Source organism: Salvelinus alpinus, chromosome 15 (genome assembly GCF_045679555.1).
Source record: "Salvelinus alpinus chromosome 15, SLU_Salpinus.1, whole genome shotgun sequence".
Lineage (NCBI taxonomy): Eukaryota > Metazoa > Chordata > Actinopteri > Salmoniformes > Salmonidae > Salvelinus > Salvelinus alpinus.
Genome location: NC_092100.1, coordinates 19,958,872 through 19,973,985, shown reverse-complemented (window position 1 = coordinate 19,973,985; position 15,114 = coordinate 19,958,872). Strand labels below are relative to the sequence as shown.

The 15,114-nt window shown below is 41.3% G+C and overlaps 2 protein-coding genes across 9 annotated transcripts in view; both read right to left on the bottom strand.

Annotated features, from left to right (window-relative positions):
• The window catches only part of LOC139539649 (epidermal growth factor receptor substrate 15-like 1), a 29,798-nt gene extending 29,684 nt beyond the window's left edge, over positions 1-114 (bottom strand). For all 7 annotated transcript variants that reach the window (XM_071342789.1, XM_071342792.1, XM_071342791.1 and 4 more), the window contains exon 1: positions 48-114. In XM_071342789.1, the coding sequence (XP_071198890.1) occupies positions 48-74 (27 nt within the window). In that variant the 5' untranslated portion in view covers positions 75-114. The remainder of the gene's footprint in view (positions 1-47) is intronic.
• Positions 115-4,713: 4,599 nt separating this feature from the next.
• rad23ab (RAD23 homolog A, nucleotide excision repair protein b) lies at positions 4,714-15,078 on the bottom strand. Of its 2 annotated transcripts, XM_071342785.1 has the most exons (10): positions 14,487-15,078; positions 12,967-13,048; positions 11,357-11,436; positions 10,707-11,077; positions 10,546-10,592; positions 10,317-10,444; positions 8,423-8,564; positions 8,058-8,260; positions 7,699-7,845; positions 4,714-7,574 (listed from the first exon to the last, which is right to left on the bottom strand). In XM_071342785.1, the coding sequence occupies exons 1-10, from the start codon at positions 14,553-14,555 to the stop codon at positions 7,461-7,463; spliced, it is 1,383 nt and encodes a 460-aa protein (XP_071198886.1). In that variant the 5' UTR covers positions 14,556-15,078; the 3' UTR covers positions 4,714-7,460. The 2 variants fall into 2 exon arrangements, with proteins under 2 accessions (XP_071198886.1, XP_071198887.1); XM_071342786.1 differs by lacking the exon at positions 12,967-13,048.
• Positions 15,079-15,114: the final 36 nt, after the last annotated feature.

Sequence of the window (15,114 nt, the reverse complement as noted above, 5' to 3'; positions counted from 1 at the left end):
GACTGAAAGTCCACTGCATAATATTGAATACATTCCAGTAACATTACCTGGGTGAGAGATGTGAGAGCTGCCATCTTCCCTGTTGCTGCGGGAACGCACACACCCTCCAGTTCGTAGACAACACCACCTCCTAGTGGACAAGCTTGTGCATGGCACTTATGATTGAAATGATTGGTCTTTCAAACGTGTGGAAATTGTCATATTGTTTCAAGCAGTAATGTAAAGTACTTAAGTATAACAACTTTAAAGTACCACTTAAGTAGTTTTTTTGGGTATCTGTAATTTAGTTTACTATTTTTTTTGACAACTTTTACATTTACTTCACTACATTCCTAAATAAAAGAATTTACTTTGAATTTATTTTCCCTGACAGCCAAAAGTACTCTTCACATTTTGAATGCTTAGCAGGACAGGAAAAGTGTCTAATTTACGCACTTATCAAGAGAACATCGCTGGTCATCCTTACTACCTCTGATCTGGCAGACTCACTAAACACACATGCTTTGATTGTAAATTCTGAGTGTTGGAGTGTGCACTGGCTTTCCGTTCAATAAAAAAACAAGAAAATGTTGCTGTCTGGTTTGCCCTCAAATAAGGAATTTGAAATCATTTATACTTTAACTTTTTTAGCAATTATATTATATACTTTTGATACTTAGTATTCAGACCCGTTAACTTTTTCCACATTTTGTTCTGTTACAACCTTATACTAAAAATCTAGCATCAATCGACACACAATACCTCATAATGACAAAGCAAAAACTGATTTTTAGAATTTTTTTGCAAATGTATAAAAAATTTAAAACTGAAATATTCAGACCATTTACTCAGTACTTTGTTGAAGCACCTTTGGCAGCGATTGCAGCCTCAAGTCTTCTTGGGTTTGACGCTACAAGCTTGGCACACCTGTATTTGGGGAGTTTCTCCCAATCTTCTCTGCAGATCCTCTCAAGCTCTGTCAGGTTGGATGGGGAGCGTCGCTGCACAGCTATTTTCAGGTCTCTCCTAAGATGTTCGATCAGGTTTAATTCCGGGCTCTGGCTGGGCCACTCAAGGACATTCAGAGACTTGTCGTGAAGCCACTACTGCATTGTCTTGGCTGTGTGTTTAGGGTCGTTGTCCTGTTGAAAGGTGATCCTTCACCCCAGTCTGAGGTCCTGAGCACTCTGGAGCAGGTTTTCATCAAGGATCTCTCTGTACTTTGCTTTGTTCATCTTTCCCTCAAGCCTGATTAGTCTCCCAGTCCCTGCCGCTGAAAAACATCGCCACTGCATGATGCTGCCACAACCATGCTTCACTGTAGGGATGGTGCCAGGTTTCCTACAGACGTGACGCTTTGCATTCAGGCCAAAGAGTTCAATCTTGGCTTCATCAGACTAGAGAAACTTATTTCACATGGTCTGAGAGTCCTTTAGTCCTTAACTCCAAACAGGATGTCATGTGCCTTTTACTGAGGAGTGGCTTCTGTCTGGCCACTCTACCATAAAGGCCTGATTGGTGGAGTGCTGAAGAGATGGTTGTCCTTCTGGAAGGTTCTCTCATCTCAACAGAGGAACTCTGGAGCTCTGTCAGAGTGACCATTGGGTTCTTGGTCACCTCCCTGACCAAGGCCCTTCTCCCCCGATTGCTCAGTTTGGCAGGGCGGCCAGGTCTAGGAAGAGTCTTGGTGGTTCCAAACTTCTTCCATTTAAGAATGATGGAGGCCACTGTGTTCTTGGGGACCTTCAATGCTACAGAAATGGTTTGATACCCTTCCCCAGATCTGTGCCTCGACACAATCCTGTCTCCAAGCTCTACGGATAATTCCTTTGACTTCATGGCTTGGTTTTTGCTCTGACAAGCACTGTCAACTGACATGCACTGTCAACATGTCCAATTAATTGAATTTGATGGACTCCAATCAAGTTGTAGAAACATCTCAAGGATGATCAATGGAAACAGGATACACCTGAGCTCAATTCCGAGTCTCATAGAAAAGGGTCTGAATACTTATGTAAATATGGTATTTAAAAAAAAAAGAAGAATGTTTTCACTTTGTCGTTATAGGGTATTGTGTGCAAATTGATGAGGAAATGTAATTTAAAATTAGAATAAGGCTGTAACTTAACAAAATGTGGAAAAAGGGAAGGGGTCTGAATACTTTCCAAATGCACTGTAAGTAAACTCAGCAACAAAAAAAAACATCCTCTCACTGTCAACTGTGTATATTTTCAGCAAACTTAACATGTGTAAATATTTGTATGAACATAACAAGATTCAACAACTGAGACATAAACTGAACAAGTTCCACAGACATGTGATTAACATAAATGGAATAAAGTGTCCCTGAACAAAGGGGGGGATCAAAATCAAAAGTAACAGTCAGTATCTGGTGTGGCCACCAGCTGCATTAAGTACTGCAGTGCATCTTCTCCTCGTGGAGGTCCCAGACGTGCTCAATGGGATTGAGATTCAGGCTTTTCGCTGGCCATGGCAGAACACTGACATTCCTGTCTTACAGGAAATCATGCACAGAATGAGCAGTATGGCTGGTGGTATTGTCATGCTGGAGGGTCATGTCAGGATGAGCCTGCAGGAAGGGTACCACATGAGGGAGGAGGATGTCTTCCATGTAACGTGTCATGACGTTGGGTTGGGGGTAGGTTTACGACAGTCATAAATACCTCTTTCCCCCTTTTTCTCTCTCCCCACTATAACTGATGTGACATAAGGAAACCCATGGGTTAACATAGAGATTCTGGGTAACATCAGAAGTTGGGGGAAATGAACTATATTCTGGTAATCCAACCAACTGAACATATGCGGTGGTACTTAAGGTATATTATGTCAGTTCGGTTGCCCTCTGACACATTCTCATCAATGATAGAATGACAAACTCTACTGTGGAAAGTATAAATGTCAGAGGTATCGGATTCACATGGAATTGTTGTTTAATTCAAATGTTTGAATATGACATTATTTGTGAAGAGGTGAAATTTTAGCTTCCAAATGAGAGATCTGTGCTTCCATAAGTTTTCCTCTGCTCACAGTGGCCCACCCCTGTGAAGAGGCATGGGTTATAAACCTTTCAGACACACCCCTCTCCCTCCACTATATAAAGCCAGTGACAAGAATATAACTTCCTGTTCCGGGTACATTTTGGATGACGATCCGATGTCAGAATGGTTCAGACAATAACTACAGAACTAGGCCAACATCAGCATGGACTTTGATTGTGAATGGTATGAACCTTGAACTCGTGTTCACTACAGAAGTGATATCTCCTAGCCGTTGAGTTGGCAACAGCTGCTACAAACGCAGGTTAGGAAGGACAGTCCGAGTATCCCGTCTTCCACACACAACGTTACTACACGTATCCCGTGACTACCAGATACTGTATTTACGACAGCACAGCTCGCCTATGTTCGAATCTCCCGCTCTTTCACTAAGACTCAGCCCCTTTCCTTTGTGTAACAAGCTGTCATATCTATTCCGCCCGCTAGGGACGTTTTCTGTATGACGTAATTTGTGATCAAGTTATGATTTAATTGTATATGTGTGATTCTGTGTGATTAGTTAGGTATTTAGTAAATAAATAATTAAACCCAATTTTGTATTGCTGATTCAACTTGTTAGCCAGGATTCTTGCAGATAACAAAGGACTTACAACTTTCAGATGAGACTGAATAAAATGACGATTAATGTGACTGCTATTTAGTAAAATATTACTAAATCTTTAAGAGTTTATTCGAAAGATAACAGCTCTATAAATATTATTTCGTGGTGTCCCTCTCTAGTTAATTAATATTTACATGATTAGTTCAATCAGGTAATATTAATTACGGAGAAATTATTTTATAGAATAGCATGTCATAGCAATCAATCTGGCATAGTCAAAGACACGACAAACGCATAGCGTTGAGATTGCCTGCAATGACAACAAGCTCAGTCCGATGATTCTGTGACACACTGCCCCAGGCCATGACGGACCCTCCACCTCCAAATCGATCCCGCTCCAGTGTACAGGCCTCGCGAATCCGACCATCACCCCTGGTGAGACAAAACCGCGACTCGTCAGTGAAGAGCAATTTTTTCCAGTCCTGTCTGGTCCAGTAACAGTGGGTTTGTGCCCATAGGCGACGTTGTTGCCGGTGATACCGATGACATTGCAATTTATTGCCCTGGCCTCTTCTGCAGTCCTCATGCCTCCTTGCAGCATGCCTAAGGCACATTCACGCAGATGAGCAGGGACCCTGGGCACCTTTCTTTTGGTGTTTTTCAGAGTCAGTAGAAAGGCCTCTTTAGTGTCCTAAGTTATCATAACTGTGACCTTAATTGCCTACCGTCTGTAAGCTGGTAGTGTCTTAATGACTGTTCCACGGGTGCATGTTCATTAATTGTTTATGGTTCATTGAACAAGCATGGGAAACAGTGTTTAAACCCTTTACAATGAAGATCTGTGAAGTTATTTGGATTATTACTAATTATCTTTGATAGACAGGGTCCTGAAAAAGGGACGTTTCTTTTTTTTGCTGAGTTTATGTTTAAAATCAAATACTTTTAGACTTTTACGCAAGTAATATTTTACTGGGTGACTATTTTACTGGGTCACTTTTACTTTAGTCATTTTCTATTACGGTATCTTTACTTTTACTCAAGAATGACAATTGGGTACTTTTTCCGCCACTAGATTCAAGATGCATAGTCTTGTGTAATCATAACCAATGACACAACTTTAAAGCTTTGAAAACCTATTTATTGTACATAACGCTGAAACAATAACCTTAAAAAACATTCAGCAAACCTTCAAGTGGTGCATTTAAGGCTAAATCCCTATGCTTTATTGTAGTTTCAAAGAAGAAAAAACTAAAAGTTAAACAACAAAACAAGATGATAAAAATCAATATCATCAGTCCTGTGGTTCCACAGCATGCCATAGCTCAGCTTAAGCCTCTGTTATAAAACTCATGCAATCAACCAACCAACCCTACATCGCTCAGAGCAACAGTCTTCACAATAAAGTGGCTTGTTTTGCAAAAGCTGAAATCAACTCCATTTACATTATGGTCAGCTGGGTCAATCTTTCTCGTCTACACAGAAGAGAAAAGAAAAAGCAGAGGCCAGTGTTGCGTGTTGTTCACACAAAACTGGGGGGTTTCTAGCACTTCCAGAACTTCACTGCACTTTTAACACCTTTTATAGGATGGCTGTTTGATTATGATAGGCAATATAAATCCTATGGCACTCATCTATGAATAATTAAAAGACACATTTTGACTAACCTATAAAAAAATCTGTACACAATTTTGCACAAACGAACAATTCATCTTCAACAAAATGAGACTAACCTCAAGGCATGGTAGAGTAATTACATGGATAAAAAAAAAACGTACAGCATGATTTATTTTGACATGATACATTAATTATCAGGGGCAATCAAAACACGCAAGAAAGTGTTCAGGGAGAACAGAATCAGGTGTGCATAACATGCTTATGAAATAATAACAAAGGGACATGGCTCAAATGACATTCAGCTCGAACTAAAATTCGAATCAAATCAAAATATAGATGAAAACTCTCTTGGTAAATAGTGTGGTCTACAGCTTATCATTAGAACTAGCTTTCAAGTGTTGAGCAAGCATTTGTAAAAAACAACTATGTTGCTCAAACTTCATTTAGTGCAGTCATGTGGTACCTTACAGTGAAACTACACTGGGACACATCTGGAACCAAATCCAGGATTACTCATCATGTCACATCCTACAGTGAAACTATACTGGGACACATCTGGAACCAAATCCAGGATTACTCATCATGTCACATCCTACAGTGAAACTATACTGGGACACATCTGGAACCAAATCCAGGATTACTCATCATGTCACATCCTACAGTGAAACTATACTGGGACACATCTGGAACCACTGCTGCTACTCTCTGTTTACCATATATGCATAGTCACTTTAACTATACATTCATGTGCATACTACCTCAATTAGCCCGACTAACCGGTGCCCCCGCACATTGGCTACCGGGACTATCTGCATTGTGTCCTGCCACCCGCCAACCCCTCTTTTTCGCTACTGCTACTCTCTGTTTATCATATATGCATAGTCACTTTAACCATAACTACATGTGCATACTACCTCAATTCGTCTGACTAACCGGTGCCTGTATATAGCCTCACTACTGTTATAGCCTCGCTACTGTATATAGCCTCACTACTGTTATTATTCACTGTCTTTTCATTGTTGTTTTTTATTTCCTTACTTATCTATTGTTAACCTAATACCTATTTTATACATTGTTTGTTAGGGCCTGTAACTAAGCATTTCACTGTAAGGTTGTTTCGGCACACGTGACAAATAAACTTTGAATTTATTTGATCTGAAATCCAGGATTTCTCATTATGTCTCATCTTACAGTGAAACTACACTGGGACACATCTGGAACCAAATCCAGGATTTCTCATTATGTCTCATCTTACAGTGTTATCACATTTCAATATGATGACACTTATCAATAACAGAACTTCCTTATCTTTTACACAAACGATTATACATAAACAATAGAAACATTAATTCTGTAAAAGTAAAATAAAGTGCCAAAGTACCTCTCCAACTTTGATATGACATTTCATTTACAAAATATCTGAGTTACCTTTATATGAAAAAACAAACAATACATTTGAGTTCCATGGCCATTTTGCTGGTTTTGTCACTTTATCACGGAAAACTCAAGTATATTCTCCTAGGAGATATTCTCCCACATAGCAAACACAAATCAAAGTATGTTTGGGGTTTCCTTTGAGAGAGGTTGAAAAGCAATATATGGTGAGGCAAACTTCCACTGTAAATCTATGGATGGACACGGCACAAGCAGCAGTAATAGCAGCAGTGATAGCAGCAGTGATAGCAGCAGTAATAGCAGCAGTGATTGCAGCAGTAATAGCAGCAGTGATAGCAGCAGTGATAGCTGCAGTAATAGCAGCAGTAATAGCAGCAGTGATAGCAGCAGTAATAGCAGCAGTGATAGCAGCAGTAATAGCAGCAGTGATAGCAGCAGTGATAGCAGCAGTAATAGCAGCAGTAATAGCAGCAGTGATAGCAGCAGTAATAGCAGCAGTGATAGCAGCAGTAATAGCAGCAGTAATAGCAGCAGTAATAGCAGCAGTGATAGCAGCAGTAATAGCAGCAGTAATAGCAGCAGTAATAGCAGCAATGATCGCAGTGATAGCAGCAGTAGTAGCAGCAGTGATAGCAGCAGTAAGAGCATCAGTGAGCAAGAGAGCCCACTGAGAGCTAACATACTCAGAGAGAATGGAGAAGGCATAGCTTACAGTAACTAAACATCACGTCTTTGTCCAATGACAAGTCACTTTTGGTAACCTTTTCCACTCCTTCCTTCCAAAGCACATTTTGTAGCACTATCACTCGTTCTCTAGCCCTCCATTCTTCCCCTTCATGCTGACGCATGCACATTCACTCGTCATCAAATGTTTGTTGGAGCAGGAAATTAGCAGCTAAATTCTCGTTCTTCTCACATGCGAAATATGCTTGAATGACAAGTCCCTCTGGAAATCCCAAGGCTTTTAACTGTAATGAAAACACATAGGCAACTGTCAGCTCGGAAACACATAACCAATGACACAGCGAGCTTTCCATTGAGAAAGTGATATAAATTAGTTCAATCTCAATTATTAACCATAAATACTCATACCCTCTCGATGGCCTCCTTCTCTTGTGGGGTGACCTGGACGTAGTTAGTCTGTGGCGCCCCCTGAGCCTCAACTCCATCCTCTACCATCTCTCCTTCTTGTGGCTCATTCAGCATCTGCACAAACCGCTCCTGGTGCTGGGTAATTTGCTGCAAAGAAAGAACATCATCATATAAACCCTTACGAATACAAATAATGATTTCCTTTTTAGTAGGCTAAGCCAAAACAGAATCTAAAGGGCAGAATATTTCCAACCTCCCATAAGACCAGATTGGGTCTGGAAAGCCAAGCCGATGAGCATGGCTACATGGATGGAGAGAGACTACATGCAGTCACTGGGATGTCCAGTCTCCCCACTGACCTGCAGCAGCTGGGGGTTGTCTCTGCCTAGCTGCTGGAGCAGGGCAGGAAGGAGAGCTGGGTTCTGCTGGATGACCTCTCTCATCTGCTGGAACTGTGGCTGGTTCCTCAAAAACTCCAGGGGGTTCTCACCCCCAGTACCTCCACCAGTAAGCCCACCAGTCAGCCCACCAGATGAGGGGGGCTGCTGGGTTGAAGACACTGCTGCAAAACAAGAATTAATGGACAGAGAGTTCAAAGACCTCTATGAAACACAGTACCAGTACAGTAACACAGGACAATGTGTGTCCAGAGAAATTATTGGTTGTTATGAGAGACACATGGGCCTGGTAAAAGAACAAGAGTAGAGTGGGTGGGTGGTCTCACTCGTGGCTGCTGGTGGGGGCTGGGCTCTATCTGAGGCTGGAGCAGGGGCTGGGGCAGGAGCTGGGGCAGTGGGGTTGAGGTTGGCCAGAACTGTGGGTAGGAACGCCTCCGGTGGCAGAAGGTCAGCCTCGGCCGGAATCCCCTGGATGAAGTAGAGATAAGAATTTATGATGCCTCGGGACAATTAAATAATAATAATGAAGTGCATTTATATTGCTCTCTTCTAAGTTCTCAAAGCGCTTTGCATTGTAAGGGAGACAGATGGATAAACACACAATGAACTGTATACAGCTTTGAGACTCAAAATAATTTTTTATTCTGTGTGCATACTTCTGTCAGATTGTGGAAAAGAGTGTGGTGGAACCTAGGAATTAGCTCCACTGCTTCCAGGTCATAATACACTAATCTACCATTATCTTCTTTGGGGTAGGGGGCAGTATTTTCACGTCCGGATGAAAAGCGTGCCCAGAGTAAACTGCCTGCTACTCAGGCCCAGATCCTAGGATATGCATATTATTAGTAGATTTGGATAGAAAACACAAACACCAAAGTTTCTAAAACTGTTTGAATGATGTCTGTGAGTATAACAGAACTCATATCAGGCAAAAACCTGAGAAAAGATCCAAACAGGAAGTGGGAAATCTGAGGTTTGTAGTTTTTGAACTCACCCCTATCGAATACACAGTGGGATATGGGTTATTCTTCACTTCCTAAGGCTTCCACTAGATGTCAACCGTTTTTAGAACGTTGTTTCAGGCTGCTCATGTGAAGGGGGGGCGGATGAGAGATGTTTGACTAAGGGGTCTGCCTACAGCCACGTTCTCAGTCACGCGCTTTCACTTGAGAGGTTGCTCTCGTTCCAGTGCTTTTCTACAGAGAATGGAATTCTCCAGTTGGAACATTATTGAACTTTTATGATAAAAACATCCTAAAGATTGATTCTATATTTAGTTTGACAAGTTTCTTCGATCTGTAATATAACTTTTTGAACGTTTCGTCCGAATGGACCAGATCGCACTTTTGGATTGTTTACCAAACGCCCTAGCAAAAGAAGCTATTGGACATAAATGGACATAAATTATGGACATTATCGAACAAAACAAGCATTTATTGTGGAACTGCGATTCCTGGGAGTGCATTCTGATGAAGATCATCAAAGGTAAGTGAATATTTAGAATACTATTTATGAATAATGCTGACTACCCAACATGGCGGATATTTCTCTGGCTGGTTTGGGCTCTGAGCGCCGTTCTCAGATTATGCTTTTTCCGCAAAGTTTTTTTGAAATCTGACACAGCGGTTGCATTAATTAAGGAGAAGTGTATCTAAAGTTTCATGTATAATAGCTGTATTTTCATCAACATTTATTATGAGTATTTCTGTGAATTCATGTGGCTCTCTGCAATATCACTGCATGTTTTGGAACTACTGAATCTAACACGCCAATGTAAAATAAGATTTTTGGATATAAATATGAACTTTACCGAACAAAACATACATGTATTGTGTAACATGAAGTCCTATGAGTGTCATCTGATGAAGATCATCAAAGGTTATTGATTCATTTTCTCTCTATTTGTGCTTTTTGTGACTCCTCTCTTTGGCGGAAAAATGGCTGGGTTTTTCTGTGAGTTGGTGGTGACCTAACATAATCATTTGTGGAGCTTTCGCTGTAAAGCATTTTTGAAATCAGACACTGTGGCTGGATTAACGAGAATTTTATCTTTAAAATGGTGCCTAATACTTGTATGTTTGAGAAATTTGATTTATGAGATTTCTGTTGATTTGTATTTGGCGCCCTGCAATTTTATTGGCTGTTGGCGAGGGGTTCCGCTAGCGGAACGGGGTTGCCCAGTCCTAGACAGGTTAAATCACTGATAGGATGGAAACTCACCATTAGCAGGTACTCCACGGCTCTGTCTGGGTTGTTGTAACTGGCTCGCAGCGCTGCAATAACCTGCTCCCTTTCATATCCCATAGACATGATTTCAGACACTAGATTCTCATATGCCTGTCCTGTCACTGTCTCATGAAGAGAGGGGGAAAAGATACAGGGTCATAAATCAATGGGAAGATGAAGCATGATATTGTGATGTGAAAGATTAGACTAGTCTCTTGATTACCCAGTATTGATGCTGCTTCTTCCAGGAGACTTAAATCATCAACAAGGCTGTGAGAGAATTTTTTTGGGATCAAAACAGACACATTTATGAACTAAAAACATGTTTGCCATCCACATCTTTAAACGATCTAAGATATAAAATATTTTATCATGAGTCAATACCTGGAGGAGGAGAGGGCTGGTGGTGTAGCAAAGGGCTGTTCAGGGTGCTCCCCCTCAGGCTTGTCCTCTGAGAGGGAGGATGCTGCTGCTGCTGGGGATGCACTGGTCCCCAGGGCTGCAGGGGGAATAGAAGGAGGGGCTGGTGCAGGGGGTGTGAAGGACTCCACTGCTTGTGTGAGGTTTGAGGCAGGTGCAGGTGTGGATGTAGGGGACAGGGTGGAGATCTCCATGGGGGCAGGGGATGAGGTAGGTCGGGCAATGTCAGAGAGGGACAGCCCAGAAACAGCAGGAGGTGCAGGGGCAGGAGCAGGGGTAGAGGCTGGGGCTGTGGCTGCCTGAGGAGAAATCTGTGGAGTAGCTGGAGGTTTGGGCTGTAGGGAGACAACAAACAAGACTGCCCAGAGATGACCACTGTGACTACAGACAACTACCTAATCTTTAGACATCAATATTTCTACAAATACAAATGACTAACTCCTGCTTCCACTGTCATTAACGCTGTAATGACAGTATTATTAGCACATAAATTATCTTGTACGTCCTTTGTTAAAGTGTACTATCAATTAATCAATAAAATAAGGAACTCGTATAATATCCTCACATATGAATGGCTATCAAAAAAATCCATTAAAACAGTGTTGAAATCTTACCTTTGTAACCATGACCACCAGAAAGTTGTTCTCATCAATTCTGTAGTCTTTTAGAGGTATGTCATCATTCAAGATTTTGCCTACAAAAACACAACAAGAAGAACCTCCTCAATGACACTGAACAAAAATATAAAACACAACATGCATGCAAAGATTTTACTGGGTTACAGTTCATATAAGGAAATAAATCAGCTTAAATGAATTCATTAGGCTCTAATCTATTGATTTCACATGACTGGGAATACAGATATGCATCTGTTGGTCACAGATACCTTCAAAAAAGGTAGTGGATCAGAAAACCAGTCAGTATCTGGTGTGACCACCATTTGCCTAATGCCGCGCGACATATCTCCTTCGCATAGAGTCATCAGGCTGTTGATTGTGGCCTGTGAATGTTGTCCCACTCCTCTTCAATGGCTGTGTGAATTTACTGGAAATTGGCGGGAACTGGAACATGCTGTCGTACACGTCGATCCAGAGCATCCCAAACATGCTCAATGGGTGACATGTCTGGTGAGTATGCAAGCCATGGAAGAACTGGGATATTTTCAGCTTCCAGGAATTGTGTACAGATCCTTGTGACATGGGGCCCTGCATTATCATGCTGAAACATGAGGTGATGGCGGTGGATGAATGGCACAACAATGGGCCTTAGGATCTCATCACGGTATCTCTGTGCATTCAAATTGCCAAAATGCAATTGTGTTCATTGTCCGTAGCTTATGCCTGCCCATACCATAACCCCCCCCCCCACCACCATGGGGCACTCTGCTCAGCAAACCGCTCGCCTACACAACATCGTACACACTGTCTGCCATCTACCCGGTACAGTTGAAACCGGGATTCATCCATGAAGAGCACACTTCTCCAGCGTGCCAGTGGCCATCGAAGGTGAGCATTTCCCCACTAAAGTCTGTTATGACACCGAACTGCAGTCAGGTCAAGACCCTGGTGAGGGCAACAAGCATGCAGATGAGCTTCTCTGAGACGGTTTTGACAGTTTGTGCAGAAATATATTTCGGTTGTGCAAACCCACAGTTTCATCAGCTGTCCGGGTGGCTGGTCTCAGATGATCCCGCAGGTGAAGAAGCCAGATGTGGAGGTCCTGGTCTGGCATGGTTACACGTGATCTGCGGTTGTGAGACCGTTTGGACGTACTGACAAATTCTCTAAAACGACAGTTTATGGTAGAGAAATGAACATTAAATTCTCTAGCAACAGCTCTGGTGAACATTCCTGCTGTCAGCATGCCAATTGCATGCTCCCTCAAAACTTGAGACATCTGTGTCATTGTGTTGTGTGAAAAAACTGCACATTTTAGAGTGGCCTTTTATTGTCCAACACAAAGTGCACCTGTGTAATGATTATGCTGTTTAATCTTCTTGAAATGTCACACCTGTCAGATGGATGGATTATCTTGGCAAAGGAGAAATACGATTTTTGTGCATATAGAAATTTTGTGGGATCTTTTATTTAGACTCATGAAATATAGGACCAACACTTTATATGTTGCGTTTATATTTTTGTTCAGTCTAGATCTATAGGCTACAACATTCCTGATGTGTCCGATAGATATTCAAGATGCAGTTAGTGATTAACTGCTGTTTTACCTGCGTAGATTAACTTTTGCCCCGTGGCTGGATAGCCATCCTTCCCTTTCTCAGTCTCAATCTTCTCCTTCAGAGCTTTTACCTGCCAATAACATTACATAATGACAAATAGGACTAGAGATAGAACACATTTAGTTTGATCTCTATGGGCAGGACATTCTTCTGATTAGTTCTCTGAGGAGAGCACCTCTCCTGGACCTCCTGAACCTAATAAGGTGACACATTATACTGTATGTCTCAGCTCCGTCATAAAGCAGAATCCTTGAGGATTATGGGATTGGAAGTGAAAAGCTGTGAGCCTGTGATTCACATTCTGTCATTACTGCACCTTGTTGTGAGTACTTCAAGGCAGTACACAGATATTTTTATAGACAGATGCATTTCAATGGCTCTACATTCCCTTATGTGATGCACCATACATGTATTTTTAAAGTTGACACACTATACACAAGTTAATGATACAGTAATACATGTTCCAGTTTTAAAACTGAGATGTAGAGTTGCTCACCAGACAGTGTTATTACCAGCAATGTAATATATCTGTCAGTCATTTAGCAATACAGACCTAGGGAAAGAATTTGTAAAGCAGATGCCATAGCTCGTACACAGGTGTACTACTATTTACATTTCTCTAAAGGTTGAGTGTTACTCAATCTTGGTCCTGTTGAACCTCAGGGGATGCAGGCTTTTGTTCCATCCCAGTGCTACTGCTAGTTACTAACACACCTGATTCAACAAATCAGGGTCTTGCTAATCAGATGTTTGTATCTGAACCATTTTCCCAGGTGAGTTGACTGAGAACGCATTTTCATTGACAGCAGTACTATAGTAGAAAGCTGCTCTAAAGGTAGAACCCTAAAGGTCACTGCTATGTAAGGGGCTATGGTATTTGCATTCTAAAGGGGAAAAGTCACCTGTAAATTAAGCCAAGTATAGAGCAGATACATATGCAAAGAAGACGATGTGTTGACATTTGAAAGGTATTGAAAACAGCAAACAATCATAATATTGTTTAAGAAACCATTTTAAAATACATTTTTATAATCAAGAGCACCCCAATGTATAGCCTGTTATTTTAATAAAGACAATTGTTGTAGAATATCTCAAATGCATTAAATAATGTATATTGTTATTATTAACCTTATCTTTGTATTGTTAATTTTACAGCCTCTCAAACTGTTATTTCAATGGTACAGTGTATAAATAAATATAGCATAACAAATGTACATAACGCCCCCCTCCACCCGATTCCTATAGTCCAAAAAAGGGGGTATACGAGACCTGGGCTCGTAAAATCTTGCGTCATCATTCATGAGAATACAGCCAGGCAATCTCAGGCGCCACGAATATCGCCATTTGACAACAACACCTAACTGTTACAATGTGACATGAAGAATGACAACATTATATAAAATAGCATCCCCCCTCTCCAGATTAAATCGCATTGTCCAAGGCCCTGGTTGCTCCCAGTCCCTCGGCCTCAAGCATATTTACTGGAGTCACTAACTTCCACTACTCACCGTTAGTTCTGGGTCTATTTCTATTTTAAACGTTTGCTGCTGAAGAGTCTTCAACGTTATCGACAGCATCTTCAAGACGATTCCCGATAATTTCCAGACGCTAAAGGGCTCTACACCAGTATTCACACCAGTTTCTGTAGGCTACTGTTGCCTCAGAAGGACCTAGTTGTGTGACTCAGCTATCACTGTATTGGTTGTGTTGTAGTCAGACGCCATCTACTTGCTGCCTGAGACAAGACATACTGCTGGGGCTAGGGCTATACCACGTCAATCTAAATTATTGTGCATATGATTTACCCAATATCAAATGCTGTTCTAGTCTCACCTCTTACAAAATTACTTTGTAAATTATTTAGGGGGTTTTCAACAAGCATATAAAACATGACTGACGGAGACATTCATTTACAAAATGATCAGTTATGGAATTATACAACTATTAGAAAGCAAACAAATTCAGTGGTTTCTTTCTACTGAAAATGTTGTGTACTGTTACTGACAAACTTGCAAGTATTGCTGTATCTGGGTATGGATCGTTCCAGAACATGGTTTGGAGAAAAGGCCCACCGCCCTGTCCTGAGTGTCCTCAGAGGCAGTGACCTGAAATAAAACACACTCAAGCATGGTCAAG